This window comes from Lasioglossum baleicum, chromosome 11, assembly GCF_051020765.1.
Source record: "Lasioglossum baleicum chromosome 11, iyLasBale1, whole genome shotgun sequence".
In the NCBI taxonomy this organism is placed as follows: domain Eukaryota; kingdom Metazoa; phylum Arthropoda; class Insecta; order Hymenoptera; family Halictidae; genus Lasioglossum; species Lasioglossum baleicum.
In genome coordinates, this window is record NC_134939.1 from 4,890,164 (window position 1) to 4,914,447 (window position 24,284).

General features: G+C 38.2%; 1 protein-coding gene across 9 annotated transcripts in view; it reads left to right on the forward strand.

The window, feature by feature from the left end:
- The window catches only part of LOC143213288 (uncharacterized), a 331,704-nt gene extending 315,230 nt beyond the window's left edge, over nucleotides 1–16,474 (forward strand). For all 9 annotated transcript variants that reach the window (XM_076432999.1, XM_076432997.1, XM_076432998.1 and 6 more), the window contains 7 exons: nucleotides 1,464–1,634; nucleotides 3,691–3,846; nucleotides 4,442–4,675; nucleotides 4,752–4,981; nucleotides 7,846–8,508; nucleotides 8,596–8,970; nucleotides 9,043–16,474. In XM_076432999.1, coding sequence (XP_076289114.1) covers nucleotides 1,464–1,634; nucleotides 3,691–3,846; nucleotides 4,442–4,675; nucleotides 4,752–4,981; nucleotides 7,846–8,508; nucleotides 8,596–8,970; nucleotides 9,043–10,431 — 3,218 coding nt within the window. In that variant the 3' untranslated portion in view covers nucleotides 10,432–16,474. The remainder of the gene's footprint in view (nucleotides 1–1,463; nucleotides 1,635–3,690; nucleotides 3,847–4,441; nucleotides 4,676–4,751; nucleotides 4,982–7,845; nucleotides 8,509–8,595; nucleotides 8,971–9,042) is intronic.
- The last annotated feature ends 7,810 nt before the right edge of the window (nucleotides 16,475–24,284 follow it).

The window sequence follows — 24,284 nt, forward strand, 5'->3', positions numbered from 1 at the left end:
AATAATTTCGTTTGGGTGATGAAATCGGTTTTCTAGCTACCCGGTCGAGTGCAGGCTAATTTCGTTAATTATCCTAACGAAGCCGGCATTATCGTGCGCGGGTAACGATCCACGATAATTATTACGCTACACAGAGTCAAGCACACGCAGCCGATCGTGTACGAGTTCTACCGGCATATGTACGTTCGATTTCGTATGCGACCGTTCGAAGAAGAATGTTTCAACGGGGAATGGCTGGAAAGAAAAGAAACGGATGCCAACACGGAAACGTTGTTAGCTCGGTTTACTTGAAAACACGGAGATCTAGCAATTTCGTCCCTTTATCTCCACCTCGTTCAAGTTGCCGTGCAATTTATTCGAACTGAACTCTCGTTACCACGGTTTTCTTAACGAGCCTGTTATATTAACAACGGAAATATCGTTGCGGATGATGGTTATCGATACAAATCCACTGCTTTGTACCCTAATTTGAAAACATATCGACTGGAATCTATTTTCTAGTGAACTCGTGGTATAACGTTCATTATAAAATTCATATAACATTTATTAGACAATTCATACAGCATCCATTTTACGATTTAAAATTTAGTTACTCACTTTCTCGTAATACTGTATACAATTTTCTATAAATTTGTTTTGATAATTGTGATCGTGAATATTTAGAGCGGTGACTGGAAACTTCAGATAAATAAACATCTGTATTATATTAAAACATTGAGGAAGGAATTTTTCTAAAAATCTTACTGTCAGCACATTATCTGTTGGCGATTATTTCATAATTTTTTAAAATGTATGGTCCATGGGGAGATAAAGCATTTTATAATAGGCCCCTTAACTGCAATAGCAACTTTAATCATAAACTAACAAACCACCCTTTTGCTAATAATTTCACTGTAGTGAAAATAATATATACTTTCACTGTTTCAAAATCCGTAATCTGGTTATTATAGGTCACTATAATTGATTAATTTTTGTTGATTTGAAAATGGATTTTGTCCAGCGAATTGTGGCATTCGAACCAGTGCGCCCCATGCTGCGCTGCGCTGGGAATGAAATCTCCGTCGGCTTATGCGCACAAACTATCCTCAGTTTCGATTAAAGGCGTTCGTTTCTTGGTCAGCCAAGGACTTTCGCTCACGTTAGTTGCACGAGGTCAGGTACACGAGCCCGCGAGTCCTCGTTTCACGTTCGAGGAACAGACGATCGGTCGACGTGCGGTTACCGGACGGCCATACAATCGTACGGGCAATTAACGCAGAACTGGTTTCATCGACGTGTATCGTTCATAATCCCAGTCGACCCTTGTCCAGCTTCCAGCGATCGTAATCTTACTAGTCTTTCTCTCGGGGAACACGCGACTCGCATCACTTTTACTGTTCGTGCTTCCCTTCCTTTTTATCGGGCGTGTTCTTTTATTTTTCGCGCGGGACTAATTGGTTCGTTTCGTTCTTCTCTCGTTACAGATACCCAAGATGTCGATCTGGATGCCATCCTCGGCGAGCTCTGCGCCCTGGAGCGCCGCTGCGACGGTGACATTGCTGCTACATCCGCACCGGATGCTCAGAGACAAGGTCGCCCTAACAGCACCAGGATCACGCCCGGCGATAATACCGACATCGGCAAGAATGAAGGAGGTAATCGTCAGGACTTAATCCTTTGACACCTGGATTGCGTTATCGTTGCAGTTTAATCGGGAGCACTACGTTTTAACCCTTAGCACTCGAATGGCGACTCTGAGGCGCCATTAAAAAAGTGCTACACTATTATTAATAAAATATATAATTAAAATTTTTCAGAAACCGAGGGTTGAAAAGAAACCCTGTCAGTTTTCTTGCGACCGTATCAGATCAAATTTGATGACTTTGCTGGTCGCTTCCACAGTTAGGAGCAAAACTGATCACACACACTTTGAATCAGATTAACTTTTTATGAATGGACCAAACAACTTGAATTTCTCTGTAAGGCTAGAAGAATTAGTTTAGTAAATGACGTCTGGAAAAATCTTTTAGAATTGTGAAAAACAATATATTATATATTACGAAATATTAAAACAATATAATAACAATATAATTTAATAGAATTAAGGTACAATATAATAACGAAAATTTAAAAGATGTATTTGGTCTCAACGTGTATAAATTATATACGCTCCGAAAATTTCATTGAAATTGGTTAATTGGTTTACGAGTTATAAACGATCAAAAGTGGTAAAAATTGCAATTTTTCAAGATTTTCGTCCTTTTTCAGAACGTATATAAATTTATACAAGTCGACCAAACGCATCTTTTAAATTTTCGTTATTGGCCCAGCTAAAAAAGTCGTAAAAATCAATTTTTACTATTGTTTTTCACACTTCCGACCAAATGCATTTTTTTAACATATTTGTGAGACGTCATTTACTAGGGGAAGTCGGGGTATTGTGAGCCACTTTTTTTTATTGCCAAAAAACTGCTATTAAATTAAGTTTTTCATCAAATTTCAACGCTAAATGTTGTAGTATGAAGATTTACCTTTCTTTTAGACACAATAGTTTAATCTAATATCTGCAAATTAGATGATTTTAAGACTATTACAAAAAATTTGCATTTTCTTGAATTTGGAAAATCTCGGGGAATCGTGAGCCACTTTCAAAATCATATAAAAATTACAATTTCTGTTACGAAATGTTTATTCATGTATCTGAATGACAAAATAATTTTTTAATAATAAGAAAAAAAGAGTTAAAAGTAACCACAATTAATCTGAAATGCAAAGCTCACAAGTCCAATTTCTTGCGGTCATTCCGGCGCATTCCAAGTGGATGGCACGATCGCAGACGTTGCAATGAATGGTGTTTTGACGGTTCATCTTTGAAAAGATGAACAATTTTCTTTTTCTCAATTTTTCAATCATTGAGAAACATCAAACACGTGACGTTAGCTCGTTAAATGTCAACAATCGAGTGGCTCACAATTCCCCGAGAAAAGTGGCTCATAATTCCCCGAGAAAAGTGGCTCATAATTCCCCGAACCCTTATTTTTACAACTTGGCCACAAACAAATAACACAAACCTCACCTAATTCAAATTTCTTTCTTTATTTCGAAAGCTTAAAGTCACACGAGTATTATAAACACAGTTACCTGCTTAGATCCACAGAAAAATGTAACGATAATAGACCAAACACGAAATGAAAATAATACTTCGAGCGCAGCGAATTTGTATCTGCTAACAGAGCAAAGTAATGATGCGGGTGCGTACTTTAACTGATCGTGGAAATATTACCTTATTATGAGACAACTCAAAAACAGTTGTTCGCAGCTGTCATTATTTACCAGTAAAACACAGATGGCGCTGGCTCACGATTCTCCGTGGCTCACAATACCCCGACTTCCCCTACATTTACAAAGTCGTTTGGTCCATTGTAAATTGCAAATTGGTCCATAGTAAATTGCATTACCCTTCTTTGCGTTTCTTCAAGTTTGTCGCTGCAGAATTTGACTGTCTTTGCTCGTGCGCAAATCGCGCACCGTAAAAACACGGTCGAACTAGTTTCTCTAGGCCCTAGGGACACCGTGACGCGTACTCTTGTCAGTTTATCTTAGACATCAGGACCAACAGACTTGAAACAGCCGGTTCTAACTCGCAACTGCGTAATTAATATGTTCTTACATTGTCGACTTTCTTCAACGGGCGCCAACTGTTTGTTACAGCTATGCGAACCGATAGTCCTGACAATGACAGCGCATTCTCGGACACGGTCTCGATGCTGTCCAGCGAGAGCTCCGCGAGCAGCAGCGGCTCTGGACACAAACCTCCTCAGACCGCCATGCACACAGCCCCTCAACAGCAACCCCATCAAATTATGGGTAAGTTACATCAATATCAGCACACAATATTTAATACATATCTATCAATTCGTTTTAATAATTTAGCCAAACCCAACTAACTAGAAACTCGTGTTTGCTATTAAGCTTATTACGGTATAAGATAAAATTTCAACGGTTTTTTACGGAGCTCTCGCGTGTTGTATACTACAAATATCACTAACATTTCGTGGACCATATAAAAATATTACTTTTCATGCATTGTACAGTTAATTAGGACGTGCATGCAACGTGGGTGTCGCCTGACTCATCCCTAATTAAGCAGGTCTCAAGCGAATAGAATTTTCCTATTTTTTAATTCCAGAACCTACAGTTCTTTTTAATTTTTTTTCTGACTAAAAGCAATAACCAAAATTTATTTCGGTATTCGTAGTTTTTTATCAATCGACTAGGTACACGATCGACATACAATTGATTGAATACGATTAAAATAATTGTACCCAACCGAATTACATACATTGAAAGACAAACACGAGAGAGGAAGAGCTCTTCGGCTTTATTAGATTGCAGTAGTTCGATATCTCATTAAGCAAAGTGATAGAAAATGGAGTGAGACATAATTCCATAAATTCGCCAGACGCTGCAAGCAGAGTCAAAGCAGAGAAGATACGATTGGCACTGGAGAAAATGCGCGAGGCGAGTGTCCAGAAGCTGTTCATTAAAGCGTTCACACTGGACGGCAGTGGGAAAAGTTTACTCGTTGATGAGGGAATGAGCGTGGCTCATGTTTGTAGGCTACTCGCCGACAAGAATCACGTGCCAATGGATCCAAAGTGGGCTGTAGTCGAGCATTTGCCTGATCTCTTCATGGGTGAGCATCCTCTCCGACACGATAAGTCGATCTTCGATAAAAGCATCGTAGACACTTACCAGTTTCGATCTTGCAGAGCGAGTTTACGAGGATCACGAGCTGCTGGTGGAAAATCTGTTATTGTGGACGAGGGATTCGAAGAATAAGCTACTTTTCGTCGAACGGCCAGACAAAACTCAGCTATTCCTTAATCCGGAAAGGTTCCTCCTCGGCCCATCGGACAGAAGTAGCGCGGAATACGATGACCACTCGCGCAATATCCTTCTTGAAGAATTCTTCTCCAGCAGCAATGTTGGCGTACCAGAGGTAACTCATTCTTCTGCGAATTTTATGCATTCATAAGAAATGGATGGGTGCAATTTGATAGAGTATAAAGATTGAAAGAATTTGAATTGAAAGTATTAATTGATTGAATAAGAATTAATTGATTGAAAGTATTAATATATTACTTTTATCTTTTTGAAGTTACTCAACAACGAAATAAATTTCTATTTGGTGCCCATTTTCTATTCTGAAGATCCGCAGTCTAACTATGAACGTTTCATGCCTTTGAATCTTGTGAAAGTACCTTTACCCTTTCACTTTTAACCGTTTTCTATGAATCCAACGTAGAATCTTAATTTTTATAATATAAGTTCGTTGCAGGACTTCCTTTACTTTACTTTTTATATTTAAAATATATTTCCTTAATAGTTGGGATTTCATCCCAGTTTCCTCAATACTGTCAACAGATTTTTTAAAATTTTAGATGTGTAGATTGTTTTATCGGTTTCCTTGTACTGCGTGTATTGGAGAGTTATTTACTCGATTTGGCAGACGCGTGATCCATATTGTTATATTCACAGTTGTCGATAAGAGTACAATTTTTACGGATGACTGTAGTCACTTCCAGTGTATAGTTCAACGTTAGGTAAATATAGTCAGCTATATTGAGCAGAGGATTAAAATCGTAAAAATCAAATTTCCCTTCAAATCAAATTAAGCCGATGATGGACTATTCGATCGCTTCCAGAGACAAACATTTGCAATTGTCGATTCAAAATCGGATTAGCGATTGTTCCGCGCCAATGTGTTCGCGTGCAAAAATTCCGACAGGTCGTTCTCATCGGAATACGTATTATACAATTTTCATCAATATTCGATTTAGAATCCATACACGCAAAGGATTAAAACCGTTAAAATAACTGTAAACTTCTACACTTTTACAGTGATAATAGATTGTCATAACCAGACTGCAAAACTTGATACAAAATAAAAATTAAAAGGCTCTGAAGCAGTGTTTCCCAACGTGGGAGCCAATTTGATTGTTAAGTGGGGCAATTCGGAAATGAACTCGTCCAGAGATTAAATTATACAGTAAATCCTCTATAGGCACAAAAAGGTCGTACATGATTAACTTTCACCAATATATTTGTGGCATTTTTCTGATGAAAATAATACCAAACACGATATCATTTCAACTGTATTTAGTGGTTTAATTGACGATGAAAGTTCCGGGCGCAAGGAAGGACAGCGTATGGGAATGAAAGAGACGCGGACAGTCGGCTGCGCGCGTTCTCTCTTTACACACGCTGTTTTTTTCTACGTTCAGGCCGGTCTTTGGAGCTCAAAAAGATAGTTTCCGTCAATGAACTTTGCAAACGAACCTCCCCGATGCTTTTGCGACTGTACAGGATTTACTGTAAATTAATCAAATATCCAAATTCAACCATATGTGCAAGAAAACTATTGTTACCGTTTCCATCTTCATATTTAGCTAAATGTGGATTTAGTACTATAAATGATATGCTGCTAAAAAAATAAATCGGCTGGATAGAACACAACTGGGAGACTTGAGACTGAAGCTAAATAAATTGGAACCTAATATAAAATCTCTTTGCAGCAAGCATCAAGCGCAAGGATCTCGCTAAATGTAAAGAATAAATAATTACTCTAATAATTAAAATAATATATAAAAATCTTTCATTAAAATTATTTCGTACTTGAATTTTTAGTACTGTTTTTGTACTAGAGGACTGTGTTTCCTCAACAATTTCCTAGTGATTTCTTCGTAAAACCTATCATTTAAGTTTCTTCATTGAACAATTCAATTTTTTAATACTAAAAATTATGTATATATTACATAGGGGACATAAGAATTTTAGAAGGGATGGCATAAAAGGTTGGGAAACACTGCTCTAAAGAGACAGGGTCCAATAGAAATGTATTTCTTCCATTTAATAATCTATTTTGTATAAATTTCACGAACTCACTTTTGTTATAAATGCATAAAATCCTCAGTCCAGACATAACTATTTTCATAAAATATTCCAGAGCTTTTGGCAAGGTTCGTTCTATCTCAATAAAAATAAAAATCATTTTTGTCCGTGAAAAATATTTCGGTTCTATGCTCTACTTAACTGTACGTTTTAAAATATTATATATTTCAATTCTTCATGATAGAAATCTGCTTAATTACCATTTTTCTAAATCTGCAAAAATATAAATTTCTACAAACGTTTGTAGTTTACTATGTAGTTGGATTCACAGGGTATGTATACTATCTGCAATTGAGGCCATAGGTGCAGTGAGGGCGTGAGGTCATCATACAGACATTGGTTCAATGTATTCTACATTCAAAGTAGTATACTCGAAGTTTCACTTCAATGTCTTCGAAGCTAGAGAAAGTCCAGCATTTTATACAGCTCTAATTTTTTCAGAAGTAATTGAACGTTGTTTATATTTTGTATATATCTGGGGCTTTTTCCAAGTTTCACATTTGCCACGAACACTTAAAAAAGAAATCGACGAGTAATCTCTAGAAACAAAGATGTGAAACATTATGGAATAGAGCGTTTGGAAAATATATGCTCTCAACAGTTATTGTAAATATTCAAATTTTTTGCACTCACGTCTTTATTACATCAATGGTCGCAATTCTAGTAGTATCATGTCGATATCATTGTAAGAATAAGGATTAGCCAACTTAAAAATAAAATACAGAGAAATGTCAATTGAAGATGTCAACACATGAAGACACAGGACAAGTTTAGTGATAATGATGTTCACGAAATGTACGAGAAAATGAACGTAGACAAATGTTACATATTAGAAATAGTTATGAGCAATGCATCAGAATATGTGAGTAGAGACACTGTAACCTATTGTCACATGGTCGCCTCAAATTTCAGGTCGAGGGGCCCTTATATTTGAAATCAGACAGCAAGAAAGGTTGGAAAAGGTACCACTTCATCCTAAGAGCTTCCGGCCTCTACTATTGGCCGAAGGAAAAGGCTCGTACCGCGCGTGATCTGGTTTGTCTGGCAACATTCGACGTGAATCAAATCTACTATGGCGTTGGCTGGAAAAAGAAGTATAAAGCGCCGACGGATTTCTGCTTCGCGGTGAAGCATCCGAGGCTGCAGCAGCCGAAATCCACAAAGTATATTAAGTTCCTTTGCGCGGATGACAACGCGTCTTTGGAACGATGGATGGTCGGGATCAGAGTGGCCAAGTATGGCAGACAGCTGATGGAGAATTACAGAACTCTGATCGATGAGCTGGCGCAGGAAGATCTCGATCTGCTCGCGCATGCCAGATCGTGTTCCGTTAGCTCGATCGCTGTGCCGCCTCAGAATCAAACACAGTACAACACCAGCAACGACAATGCTCGCCAATTCACGGAAAATTCGCGGAACGGTACAGAGACTACCAACACCAGACAGTACGATGGTCAGAGGCAAAGTTATAATTCCGATCAACGACAGAATTACAATACCGACGGGAGGCTAAGCAGAGCCAGCAGTTCGAGTTCCAGCGGGTGTCTATCGGATGGAGCGCCAAGCAGTTGCGAGGTACAACAATTTACAAAATTGAAAAACCCTTCTTGTAAGTGTGCGGATGAATTAACACATAACAATTTCTTTCGTTCGATGCTGCAGGTAGCTTTCGAGTGTGGCGAATTTCCAACGGGAACGATAAAGAGGAAACCCTCGATGAACCCGAAACTGCCTCTTACATCGATCACGCGACAATTGAAGGAAGTAGGCGAAACGGTTCGAGACGAGCCAGACTCCTGTCCGAGTCCTACGAGCTCGGGATCCGGTACGTTGACCAGAAGACACAGTCGTAGAAGGAGTGGCACCGATTCCGACGGGTCTGGAACGCTGAAGAGACACCACCGATCCAGCAACGCAACTCCGGTCAGTCCTGTACCCCCCGGTACACCAGTCAGAGAGAGGGCCAGCCCTATGGGATACAACAGAACGGAAAGTCAAGAATCGAAAACACCGACAAGTCCTATTCCACCGTCTATGGTACGTACCAGTAACATGGTTCGTTTGCACGATCTCGCATCAACAATCTGTTTACCGAATAACGTTCTACAGATGGATTCGATCACTTCGCTGCCCCCGCCACCGTCGCCATCAAGAGTCGCCGAGGAAACCGAGTCAGACAACGAACCACTCCCGCCGCCTCCGCCCGAGATGTTTAGATCGAATCTCTCCCTGGACTCGTTGCCACCACCTCCAGCGCCTGGCGAAATCCCAGTGTGCAACACGCCTGAGCTATCCGGTTCATCGTTAAGTCTGGCGTCGCTCCCGCCACCCCCGAGCCCGTTGGTAGGAGAAACAGGGACGATCCGACGTGCAAGGCCCAAACAGTCCACTCCGACGAACTCGGTGACGCCCGAGAACACGCCAACGCACACTCCGTCGAGGCCGTCGAACAACCAGCAAATGTACACGAACGCGAACAACGCTGTACAGAATAACACCGCGGTACAGAACAGTCAGAGCTACAACTTGAACGCGCAGAACTCTCTCCACGCGAACAACTCGGCGAACTCGGTGGCTTCATCGCACAGCTCGTACCCAGGATCCAGCGCGAGTACACCCACGTACGCGCCAAGTTCTCCAAACTTTGCTTCGCCTCCCCCGTTCGTTGCTCCTCCGGCTTATGGCGTTCAGCAGCAGCACGGCAATTCGCAGAGCCTGACGAGGCAGAACTCGAAAGCGGAGTCGATATACGGGACTCATTCCCTGCCGCACTCGACGGTCCAACCGATTAGGCCGAACCCGAACATGGATACCGTGCGACGAAGTGCCATGAAACAGAGCTCGAGCCACTACGCAGCTCCACCTTATCTAGCGGAACTGAAGGCGGCGTCCAGTCCTCAGCCGCAACGCAGGGTGACTATTCAAGAACCGCCGACATCGCCGAAGTCGAAAACTGGTACGGGCAAGAAGATCACCTTCAACCTTCCGCCGCAACAAGAACCGGGAAGTCCTGCTCTGCCGCAAAGAAAACCCATGCCGCCGAGGAGATCGGACAGCACGAGGCTCACGTCTCCTAAGAAACTCGCTGCGTCCGATCAAGCTCCACCCGGCGATTTCCTGAAGGATCTCCAGAGGGTGATGAGGAAGAAGTGGCAGGTGGCGCAGAAGTGTAAACTCGACACGACCACCACTCCGCACGAGGTACTTGGCTTTCGCGATCCACCGCCCGCCGTGGCCGACTACAGGGAAACTAACGTATCGAACTGGGTTCAGGAACACTACGGGGCCGACAACCTGTACGAGAACGTTTATACAACGGACCCCCATGCTCCCGTGGAGTACGCTTCCAGCCCGGCCCGGCAGCCGACCGTCAGATTCGCCGATGAGAATCGCAGCATCAACATCGTGAACGCCATCGCCAACAAGAGAAGACCACCTCCACCACCACCGAAAAGGGCAGAGACCACACATTTGACCACCACCAGAGCGATGCACTGACAATAGCAGATAATTCAGCCCCGTCCCGAAAGGCGATGGTACTGTTGTCTGTGCAGTTGGTGGAAGGACTGAGAAACGGCGAGAAGGAATTCGCTTTGTTCTGTGATTTGGTCACCATTTCTCGAGGTCCTAGTATCGAGTCCACGCGTTCGTTGATCGTCCTTTTTCTGTTACACCGTTCGAAGGATTTCCGTTCTTCAGGCAAGGGGGAAAGGGGATCGACGATTATCCTTGAAGGGAGGGAGAGAGGGAGAACGTTCGGCTTTGTGTTCGCATATGTCGTCAGAGTTTGCATGGAATCAGCTTGGCTGGATGTCCTGTATCTACCCAACAACCAGCTGCGGCAGTTATAGGATAATCGATGTATATTTAGGAGTTCGAGGATGAAAGTCTGATCGATACTGCCAATTAAATGGTCGTCAACGCCGTCGCCGGGTTCGACCCTCGGCGTCGGTGTCCTATAGAGAATTTTTTAGCGAGAGAAAACGTTGGTGGACCGGAACCGAGGACCACCGGAATAATCGGAATTATAGATTATCAAGTCCGATGTGAAGCATCTGTCTTAACGGCGATTTAGCAACGGCCATTCAAGTAGAACGTAAGGGAAACACTGCCGCACATATTGAGGATGTGATATATAAGTCTTAAGCTCCTAATTTTGGTTCCCCGTCAAACCGGGAGGAGAAACGTCGACTTTGCGAGCGATCTTCGCTTAGGAGTGTCCACAGAGAGACCATGGACGCGGTCGGACATAAGCCAATCGAATTTAAAACGCGTGAACCGCGCTCGCCATTTTTTCTGTGCAAATCAATCCAGAGTTGACTAGGCTTAGCTGTATCTCTGGTGTCCGCCGACCAGTTAACGACGGACCTTTTTCGCTTGTTTTCTATTACAACGGAACGGCTGCGCACGAATCAGATGACGAGAGATTGAAACTGTTACACCGAAGACATTGTGGTTAAAAGTGGTTGGCTTGTTGCATATGAAATATCGTGTCTCTTGCAATCGAGATTCGTTGATTCGTTAAAATCTGTTAGCGTTTTTAATATTTCGTAAATCTTGTTCAACTTAGGGTTCCCGTGTTCATGAAACTTCGTTTATATGATACAGGAGAATAGAGACAATTATTTTTACTTAACGCTGATTTTTCAATTAGATTTGATCTGAAAGAAGTAATTCGAACATTGTATCCAGATCTTCTCTGAGAAAATTGTTGGTTAATTTAATGCGTTCGTCTTTGAATATTCACTCCGTCCAAATTTTATCTCAGCCCATCTGATTTTGAGAACGAGATATCGCTTTTTAAGGGTACAGAAGTAGATTGACCGTGAGTCTCCCTATTAGAAATCAGTTTTCGTCAGCGAAAGTGAATTGAAAAAAAGTGGGAATATATTCTTTCCAAAGATTAGGGGAGCAAGCCGGGAAACATGGTAAACGTATTGAAAGTCGTATTCGTTGATTTTCATTCGAATTCTTTTGTTATTGTGAAGAACGATATTTCGTATGCAGAAGCCTAATACTTTGCAACATATAGGGGAGACTGGCAAGTTGATAAGTTTTCTCGGTTGCACTTTTTGTGACATTATTAAGACTTAATTGCAAATATTCCTCTTTTTTATGTTGTAATTGAAACTTTGAGGTATACAAATTCGTATTACATTGAGACATATTGATACATCTACAAAATATGCTATTACAACTCTCTATCAATCATTTTTATTACATTTTTATAGTTGTACTTGTTGCTTAGAAGTAATTATTAGACAAAATGTTTCAATTAGCAGAATGATACTTATCGTATTAATTTTATCAAATTTGGTACATATTTGCAGTTTGTCTCGGGGACAGTACAGCTTATTTCATCGGTATGTAATACATACCTTAATTTCTGTGAATTTTTAATTTATTTACAAAGAAAATGTAGAGAATGTATTGAAAATATTTTGAGATCAGTCAATACAATGCAACGACGTTCTTCAGAGAAATCTATCAATGTGCTTCACACAATATTACATAAATGAAAGTGACACAACGTGAAACCAAGTTAATTCAAAATGTAGAGTTTCATACGTTTGTTTTTTTTTTGACAATTTCTAAAATCAACATGAATGTTTAGTTTTTTATTGAAGAGATGAGACAATTGAATAATGTTGGCTAACGTACACATTGTTGAGCATGGACTATACCATATTGGAAATTCGAACAAATTACAATGGACCCTCGATTATCCGGACTGGACTGAGAAACATGAGAGTTCGTATAATAAAATAGCAACTTAATTACGATGCTAGATTCAATCTCTATTGATTGTACAACAAACAGTGTTGCTTGTGTGTCGTTTTAGATAGAGCTATTTAAATTTTAAGTATGTTGGGATACTGGCGACTTGGATGTTCGGATAATCGAGATCGCACTGTATCTTGTTGTATTTCTCGTCTTGGTTAAATTATACATACTATTATTGGAAAAAAAGGTCTGTAACGACCTTTTGATACAGAGAACCACTTCTCCTCTTGAGGAGAAAATGAAAAATCAATTCAGCCCTTTTGGAGAGCTAATCCTTTAGCCGATGTTAGCGGGAGACGCCCTAATTGAGACACATTTCAGCGGCCTCCTACACCTAACAAAGGTCCGACCCAGCTCTGTATCAATTTAGCCTGTCTCCCCTGCTCATGAATGATGAAAACGTTGTTCACAAAACACACGATGGTACGCAACGCGTTTCAGAAACCTTTGTAAATGGGTGTGTATGTATATAAATGGAACACGTATGAGCGTTTATATCAATATATCGACTTTGATGCTGTATGTTTAGATGATAACGTACGAATCAAGCTATCCTCTGCGACGTGGACACTTGACGGTAACTCGAACCTATTCGATGGACCTTGATCGAACGCCACGCGCGGCTCTGCTCTCATTTGTCATAATTGTCAACGGAACCACCGAGTTTCTTTCTCACCTAGCATCATGTTTCGCATAATTTCGGACAGCTCGAGACAGCTCGAACGTACAATCTATTCTGAGCAATACGATTACTTAGATCTTCGATCGGATCGGGAAGCAATCGCGCGAATCGTCGTGGTCTTTACAATTGACTTGCGTCGAACATTCGAAATCTGTGACATCCTTCTGATCCACTGGTTCCGCTGAAACTACTGCTGTCATGGTTCAATGTAAATATATACACCGTACGAATTTGTAACGACTTTTTTACCAAGCGGAACGACACGAAATTGCTCGAGGATATAGTTGTTAGCGCGGTGATCAGACGCATCTCGGTTGTCGAGTCCATGAGCGATTTCGAGGAACGGTTTACAGCTGGCGAATTTGAGAATCGTTCGTTCTCAAGTTCGCGCGCGTCTTTTTATACTCTGAACAAGCAGCGGCATATTTCGCGCCGCCATTTTGCACTTACACCGCGTGTGATCGCCAATGGAATTTTTCGTCAACGACTGAACACCTCCTGTTGCCTACAGCGACCGATTTAACTCTTTATACTCATGAATTTGTACCGCGAGTTTCAGGTGTACTCGAAAAGTTTGTATCTTTCTTTGTGGACACCGAGGAGAACGGCCAAAACGCGCCGTTCGGGAAGGTCTCGCCGAGTCCTGTGCCATTTTACACTGTTAAGAATACCCAAGGACCGTGATACGATATTTTCTACTAGCCGAGTTTTGATAGAAGTCCGATGGAGTGAGGATCCGTTCCCGAACGTATACGATCCTGGTGGACGTTTTTCTAATCGATCGCACACGGACACGCGAGACCTCTCCCCAGAAAATAACGCGAACAGACAGAAGGAGAGAGAGAGAGAGAGATAGAGACACAGACACACACATACACAGACGCGTATAAACACACAAAGAAACACGTGTACACACACATACTGACGTCGATTTATATGTAACTGTAATTTTGTCTACCGTGCGTGCGGTCCAATCAAACGGAACCAATAATAGTAATGGTAACGATATATTGCTAACGATATACGTTTTTTGGGACTAATGTATCGAACTTACGGAATCTTGATGACTGTCGTCTGACTTTACGATAAGCGAGAATAACGGTAAGAACCTCACCGGATGGCTTTTCCTCCGGGATGATCGGGTTCTACGTCGGAGAAACATACGCCACGATGAGAGCCTCTTAAAACACGGATGTTCGAGAGCGAACCGGGACACGTTATGCTCCCGGGAGAACGTTGATGCCGGGAGTTCATTGTTTAAACCTTAAGGATCTCTCGATCGAAATCAGGAACAGTTGTAGGATGTAGTACTAACGCAGCGTTAACTGAAAAAAGGAGAGCGGGAGAGAGAGAGAGAAAGTTTTGACACTCTTTCAGCGTGTTGCTTGTGGATGAATATTGTAATGAAATGTAAACCGATGTACAGAGTGTCTGCAAACGATGAAACAGCAGCTTGGGATCTGGTAGATACTACAGTTTCGTGTGAAATGCGTGCGGCGAACTTATGCGATTGCTGATGATTCCTTAATCGACCGAAGACTACGCGAGTCGCCGACAAGAATTCGGCCGGTCGACGAAATGGCAACACAAGCAGCATTATTCAGAGTTGTATATAAATATTATATTATTTTTTATTTAAAAACACACTCTTGTAGCTAACAAGGATATTAAAATAATTAATCACGAAAGAAAGACGTTTTGGTGAAACCATGATGCAGGGCTGGGGTAACGAAACCGTTGAAAATACAAAAGTTCTAGTTCCGGCAGCCACTGTATCTGCGATTGACTCAAACCGGTAAGTCCCGATCGATATCGACATCCTGCCAGAGCCGCCAGATCGGGGGAGTTGACTCGAATCGAGGGAAAAAGTTATCCCCTTTCTGTCAGTGCTGAATTAGTCACGCGACATTGTGACACATAGACGTAGAAGGGGAAAGTAGAGTGGGGAGACAAGTTTTAATCCCTTGCCCTACGATTTATTTTACGGTTTCAGTGCTAAGAACCTTTTTGTAAATCGTAATTTCCTAAAACAGGAGAAACTATTGAATCCTGTATGCTCTCCAATAGCTGCAGATTAACAAACCCAAAAAGGAATATTATTTCGGTTTCAAGTAAATTAATAAAATACATATATTTATTTAGACTCTGTTCAGAATCTTCGTCACGAGTCTGACACATTATTGTAAGGCAACGGGTTAATCTGGCGACTCTGGATCCTACGTGCACAAGATGTTTAGGCAAGCATACGATGAGTAAAGATCAACTGCGTCATCCGATCAAACCATCCAAAGCGTTTCCAAATCTTTGGAGGTTAATAAATCATTGTAGGAGGTAGAGCCACTGTCGTCTATCGGGTTTAACAACTCAACTCAGGATTCTTCCGCTGACAATACCCACATGAACATTATCGTACATGTTATCTAATATTGCTGTGTTGTTACACAGTTAGGTGTTCCTAACTACAGAATTTTTGGTTTAACAATTTTTAAACTTTACTGCTTTTAAATTAGACAATTTTACATTAGTTATAAAGGGAACAACGGTACATTTATTAGGAATTTTAGCGAGTTTTATTATAATATACGGTAAAGTCGTGTTTACTGTCTACGATCGAGTATGCGATCACTGTCCAGGCGGTGCGACGTTTGATCTCGGCTCGGGTATATCGGTGTGAACACCACTACATTGACACCATTAATCGAATGTACAAAACTTCTTTATTTTCATTATTTTTTGTGGGACTTTCACTAACTTATTTCTTGCATTTTTCTGATTAAAATAAGACCAAACACGATATAATTTCGACGTTGAAAGTTTCGGGCGCAAAGAAGGACAGCGAATACGCGGGCCTTTGAACTGTGCCGGCGATGGCGACTGTCCGCGTCTCTTTCTTTCCCGGACGCTGTCCTTCCTTGCGACCGAAACTTTCATCGTCGATTAAACCACTAAATACAGTTGAAATTATATCGTGTTTGGTATTATTTTAATCAGGAAAATGCCAGAAATAAATTAGTGAAAGTCCCACAAAAAAATAATGAAAAATAAAGAGGTTTTTGTACATTCGATTAGTACTATTAGTAGTGGTCCTTCTCTACGTTCGGTTTTCTTTTGAACTCTCGGCGCGGTAGACGCAGTCATAAAAATATAATGTCGGTATGCGGTCACTCTCCGTGCAAACACGGTTGTTGGACAGTAAACGCGACTTTACTGTATGCCCAAAGGAATTAATCGAATGTATCCTCATGAATGCAGCTTTAAAATCTCATTAATCTTATATATGAAAGAATTCAGAATCTCGCAGTTTTAGCGTTAATATTGATTATCCATCCGGTGATTATCCATCCTAACCTGGTATTATGCGTTATTGCTATTTTCGACTTACAGCTTTCCGGTTTCTGATATGTTGTAAAATCATGTGTTTCCTAATAAATTATCGATGTCGCCTGGTAGGTAAAATTCCTGATCAGCTAATTGCATGCCGATATATCGACTGCCCTAGGGTCAAATTTGCGAGCAAGCGAGGTGCCAGTTATGCACTCTAGCACGAAAAAGGTGTCCATCGCGCTAAATGTATTATCGGTTAACTTTGTGCTCGTTTTTACGATATTCTCGGCCACTGTTTTATACGTTGCTAATCCTTTGTGTGCTAAGCTGTCTCTATTTTCTTTATCGAAATTCAATTTGTCAGTCATCATATCGTTTTAATATCATGTCAGAATTATCATTTATTATTCTATAATTACACTTTCCATTTTTCGAACACTCTGTACATAGAATTATATAAAAAGAAGAGGCAACATCAGCCTGTAAAATGAAGGCAATGATAGTCACTGTGAAGAATTTCTGAAATGTTCTAACAAGAAGTGTAAACTTGGTATCTGTACACTGTACAATTTATTGTTTAACATTTGGTGAATAATTGTACGGTAATCTACGTTTACATTAGCGTAAAAATTGCTAGTTCAAACTTCTTCAACACGCAAGACTATTTTAGTTGTCGACGCGAAGGTGGAATTCTGCAGAGATCGATCAGGATCTTTTTTTGCAGACAGTCGCTCTGTTTCATTCGAACATCCAATGGCGGAAGGCTCTCGACGTGGCGTCAACTTCGCGAAATCTTTTACGAAGCGCCCGAGGCGACACACAGTGTTTCCAAATCGCGAAATCGTGTCCAAACGCATTTCAATGTGAACAAAAATGGTTATATTAGGATTTTATGGGCCACCGATTATGATTATTCCGCGTAATAGAATTTAAAGTTTTATCATTTTTTCGTCTAATTGTATAATATTACTAGACTGCGGATCTTTGTGCATTTGCACATCAATTGCAATCTACAGGAGCTAAGTAAAAATTTATTTTGCTCATTAATAATTTCGATATGGTCAAAATATAGGGTTTGCAAGAAAGTAATTTCGGTATTTTAAGGAGAAATAAAACAGAATTTCTTTATTCAAACGACGAATTTTAATCAATAAAACATTTTCTTGTTTATTCTTTTTGGCAAAAGGTCATCTAACAAAAGGGAAAGATCTTATTCATTAAAGTTAAAGTTAAAATTAAAATACCGAAATTACTTTCTTGCCAACGCAATATTGACACTGTTAATCCCTAGCACTCGAATGGTGACTCTGAGGCGCCATTAAAAATTGGTATACCATTATTTAAAACATTGTTTACATGATTAGATATAATTACTAAACAGTTAAGTACTGTATGAGGTATTCTATCAATTTCACATCCACCAAATTTAAAAAATCATAGAGAATGGAAATATTTTAGGTCGGAAGAAATGTTTAATTTTAGAGTGAAAATAGCTCCGAGTGCAAAGGGTTAAATTCTTCTAATCTGTTTATTGTTTTGAATTAGACCTAGCCATTTCTGTCATAAATGCATAAAATCCGCAGTCTGAATATTACATTCAAAAAAGTTGAAAGTTTTGGTCCTCTGAGTGAAAGTTCAACCCTTCTTTGTTTTCCCCCATCGGATAACTTTCTATGTTGTACGTATGTTTTTTGTAAATATTGTAATGAATGATAGCGCAATGATGGGAATTATTATCGGGGAGTACGGAGGGGGAGGGGGGGCATTCTCGGATGTTCAATAATAGTAAATGTTTACGTTTATGACAATGGATAAATAACACGATTTCGTTTGGTCTCGAGGCGATGATGTTCATGTGAGTGCAAAAACCGATGACGAGGAGAGAAAAGGAAATCTTACGAACTCCCTTACGGGCCCCAACTGCGTTTCGTTTGATTTGTTTCCAGTTAGCCTATGAATGAACGAACCCTTCGGGTAACTATGTTTGCATCTTATCAAGTACTTTCTCTTTCCTTGAATATAGTTTAGAGTTAGATCCGCGTTCAGTGATTACTCCTTTCTTTTCTTCGACTATCGTGATGTTCAAGGGAATTGCGACAATACTAATTTTCTCGATGAACCTATCTCCACGCTACTTGTTTAGGTATGCCACCAAGTGGAAAACAAAAAAAGCGCAGCAGTTGAAATATTATAGGTATTATATTCATGTTTTTATGTAAATAAATTTTTGGTATATTTCAATGATCTCGTTCGTGATTATTTACAGGTTACCTTCTGCTTATCCTCACCTGAAGCTACGTCTGTAATAAGTAGACTGCGGATTTTATGCATTTGTGACAAAAATGGGTAAGCACAATTTAAAGCAGTGGACATATTAAAAAGATTTAAAGACATCAGCGTATTGTTTTCAGCTTAATCAGATATAATTAAAAGAAGGAAGAAATTGTCATCTCACTTCTGTGTCTTGCAATCAATGCAAACATTTATTTTGCATAAAGATCCGCAGTCTAGTAATAAGAAACATTATGCAGGCGTTGGTAATCTCACGACATTTTAGAATTTACTCAGAAGCTTCAAGACCAATGTTTGGTATAACATTTCAAAGTAATATATTCTTATTTTAATATCACCATTTCTATTATTATTTAAGTAATTGTGTGTGTATATTTTCGAAGTAAAAGGAGACACACTTAATAATTTGATTAGAATATGTAATATCTAATATTGATTTTGGCACGATAAATTTAGCTATTGATAATATAATTGAACAGTTCATAATAATTCTGCAAATAATTCTATGTAATATTATGGTAGCACACAGTCTTTGTTCCATTAACCCTTTGCACTCCTTTGCCGAGTGTGACTCGACGTCGGAGAAAGAAAAATGTAAATGAAACGGGTTTTTATATGTATTCGGTTCTAACTTTATTTATTTAATTTTTTATTTCTACAACAAAAGATTACAATTAAGTTGGAGAGCTATATTTAATATAATTACTAAATGAAATTGTTTCAAATAAGTAGCAGTCAAGGAACTCTCATTGGAAGTAAATTTCAAGTGGTAGACTTGTTTCCAGGATTGCAAGGGTGCGGGATTCGCCTTCTCATTGCTCGATAATACAAACACGGGGTTTTTCAGTAGTCAAAAACGCTAGATAAAAGATCGATCTAGGGTGCTATCTCCCTCAAAAGTCCTATTTCTGCGTTTACGAGGCGTAATTTGCATTATTCGGCTGCATGTGGCCAGTGTTGGGCAAATTTTATTTTGAATAATAAATAAACGTGTGATTTTAATTGCAAATAATAACTAAACTTTTTATTTAAATTACAATTATTTACATAATTCCAAAAATGATGTATTTATTATTTCTTATTTGCAAATAAAAGATTATTTATTATTTGGACTGAGAGGTGTGGAAATCAATTAAATAGTTTTTGGTCTTGTCTTATTTCTTGTATTTTGTATATGTATACAATGAACACGTGGCGAAATTAATATCCTGATTACCCGTATGTATAATATTTACGTAAATACAACTATTTTTTGTCGGAGCGCGGTGGTTGTAAATAATCGGCCGATTCGGAGCTGATCCGTGCGCGTATTTTCTCTGCTATAGCAACCTTTTCAGGTATACCGCCAGTGGTCGGGCTCGTCCGAAGGGCGAATTAATGAATGAAAATACAATTTAATTTATTATTTGTTGATACGTTTATTGATATATTTATTTTAAATAAATTCATTTAGACTTGCTCAGATGATAAATAATTATTTTTGCGTTTTATTTGAAAATCCAAATAACAAATAACTTGTTATTTAAATCATTATTTATTTAAACAAATTTATTTATTGCCCAACATTGCATGTAGCTATGAAAATAGTGTGCTTCCGAATAATGCAAATTACGCTGCCCAATAATGCAAATGACACTACGTAATCGAAAACATAGGACTTCTGAGGGAGATAGCGCCCTTTTTCGATCTTTTATCTAGCCTTTTAGACTACTGAAAAACCTCGTGCTTGTATTATTGAAAAAATGAGAAGGCGAATAATCCCGCACCTTCGCAATCCTGGAAAAAAGAGTCTCTACACCCTTAAGACTTTACCTACCGGAAGCCTATTACAATTGGATTTTCAATAATTGTGCTGTTCTAAAAGAAAGCATAGAAATTTTCTTTTACATTTTCTTTTACAATTTTAAATGAAACTATTGGTTAACGTTATTGAGGGTGGCTTGTTAGTTCACAATGACAGTTGCTGTCGCTATTGAAGGTTCCATTAGAAAGTGTTTAGCCATGTACCAATAATATCGGTCGGTAATGTGTTAAAATAGTATTGAGTTGTTGGCAACAAAATTGAAAAATAATTCGGACTGCAAAGGGTGAAACTTGCCTCTCATGGTGCTCAATTCTATTTTTACAAGTAGTTTAACGGTCAGTTGAAGACTGAAGCATGTACTGCGAAAGCGATGCAACGCCGAAAATGGGTGTTTAATTTTTGATCAGATGCCGGGGATGATATTACATTATACGAGGATCGGCTTTATGCAAAAAAAAATTCAATAGCCGAACAGTTTATGTGCACTCGCATGACGCGGGCCCTCTACCGGCACGGGAATATTAAAAACGGGGCTTTTTATTGGAGCATTTTATGAACAGCAACGAATACTATTTTATCACTTGCAGTCGCTGGAAAACCAATCTCACAATTCAAAACACCGTTGAAAAATGCGTACGAAATTGCTCTCTGGAAATCCTGCCGCGAATAAAAATACTGCGTGTGGGACGTAAAACTTCGAATCGTTTTCGGTCCCGAAGGTTTGTAATAAAATTTTAAATTTACTCTTCTGCGGTCGCTATATATTTTCGAAGAAGTTCCACAAAGTGGGGAACTCTTGTTCATTTGTTGATTGTTCATTAACTCGCAGTTAACATCAGAGGCATGCTGGTTTGAAGTTTACGACGATGTGTGAAGTGCAGGAAAGGTAAGTGTGTTTGTTATGTGTTTCTTCGTGTTTGCCTAATATAATTAACCCTTAACCCTTTGCACTACGATTTATTCTACGGTTATCGTGATTAGAACTTCTTTATCAATCATAATTCCCTAGAAAAAGAAGATAGAATTTTATTTCAGTCTATAAAGGAAATTAATAATATCCATATTTAGTAGATGCTGTTTGAAATTTTCATCACGAGTTTGACACGATATATTATAGTGTTCAGTCAAATTATAAAGTACCATCGTAGGACCTTCCAAAAACTTTGTATAAATTTTTCCAGATACTTTTAAGTATATTATTTAAAATTATAAATAATCGAAATGTTCTAAAGTAGTTCAAAAAATGTTGGTATTTTCAATTTTCGTACAATACAGTAGTGGAAGTTAGTGTACAGAAATTTCGTTGGGGTCGTGAGAGACCCCAGTATACCAGTTAAGGATTAAGGGGATATTTTAGTATGAATTTTTGAAAATATCCATCATTTTACACTTTCTTAAAGAATATAATTGATTGAAAGACAGGAAAAGAATATAAAGAGAATTGAACTTCTAAAATTATTTGATATCTTTATAGATATCACGTACAAGTCCCTAAGTTTAGAAAAATTGAAATTTTAGTTTGCAAAACTTAATGTAATGTATCGTGTGTCGATTACACCGTACTACTTCGTTTTGATAAGCAATTCCTTTTCAAGGTTACTGGTTTCGTAACGGTGGACCATATATTACCTTCACCTATGTTGTTTCATAACACGAGAAGATTGACGTAAATATATATGAAATTGCCGACTGCCCCGCTGCCCTACGTATGGGGCACAATTTTATAGGTTCCTTTTACGACTCATGGCAGTCGTGTGTTCTACTTTGCGTTTACGTTATACACGACCCTCGAGCATTGCTGTCGAATACGTAACCTAGACCTCTAACATAGATCTTACCGAGTTTTTTTCCTGTATATACTGCGAAAATTAGTCTTCTCATTTTAGATTTATTATTAGACTTATTTTAGACACATAGATAGGTTGCGTTATCAAGCGTTCTCAATCACCTCGTTCCAATATCTTCATAAGATTTATTCGATATTCTTCGGCTGTTACTTTGCACCCATCTCCTTTGGCTGTTACTTTGCACCCATCTCCTTTATATTATTTTTGTATGTTTTATTACCCCAACTTAAATTTTTACATTTCACATTATTATTTTTGTATGTTTATTCTATTTATTTTGTTTGTTTTTATTACCGCAACTTAAATTTTTACATGTCACATTATTATTTTTGTATTTTTATTCTATTTATTTTGTTTGTTTTTATTACCGCAACTTAAATTTTTACGTGTCACATTATTATTTTTGTGTTTTTATTTTATTTTTAAGATTGAAAATCTTCTAGGTTTCGTTCGGCTAAAAGCATGACGTAGGATGTCGCACAGATGTGTAACGGAAGTTGTATCTTGGGGTAGGGATAGGTAGTGGGGTGGGGGCAGTTCTTAGGTGTTCTTCCGGCGAGGAGCGTGGTGACAAGTGTTATTGAGCGGTGTAATGTATGAATATTGATAAATAGCGTTTATTATTTTTCAAATTTTTATTTAAGTACAATTTTATTTCTTATTTGCAAATAAAAGATTATTTATTGTTTAGATTAAGGTGGAAATCAAATAAATAGCTCTTGGTCTTCTCTTATTTCTTGTTTAAATAATACATAATTAAATAATAAATAAACGTGTGATTTTAATTGAAAATAATAACTAAACTTTTTATTTAAATACAATTTTATTTCTTATTTGCAAATAGAAGATTATTTATTATTTAGATTGAGGTGGAAATCAAATAAATAGCTTTTGGTCTTCTCTTATTTCTTGTTTAAATAATACATAATTAAATAATAAATAAACGTGTGATTTTAATTGCAAATAATAACTAAACTTTTTATTTAAATACAATTTTATTTCTTGTTTGCAAATAGAAGATTATTTATTATTTAGATTGAGGTGGAAATCAAATAAATAGCTTTTGGTCTTCTCTTATTTCTTGTTTAAATAATACATAATTAAATAATAAATAAACGTGTGATTTTAATTGCAAATAATAACTAAACTTTTTATTTAAATACAATTTTATTTCTTATTTGCAAATAAAAGATTATTTATTATTTAGATTAAGGTGGAAATCAAATAAATAGCTCTTGGTCTTCTCTTATTTCTTGTTTAAATAATACATAATTAAATAATATTATAAATAAACGTGTGATTTTTAATTGCAAATAATAACTAAACTTTTTATTTAAATACAATTTTATTTCTTATTTGCAAATAGAAGATTATTTATTATTTAGATTGAGGTGGAAATGAAATAAATAGCTTTTGGTCTTCTCTTATTTCTTGTTTAAATAATACATAATTAAATAATAAATAAACGTGTGATTTTAATTGCAAATAATAACTAAACTTTTTATTTAAATACAATTTTATTTCTTATTTGCAAATAAAACATTATTTATTTTATTTATTTTATTATTATTATTATTTATTATATAGATTGAGGTGGAAATCAAATAAATAGCTTTCG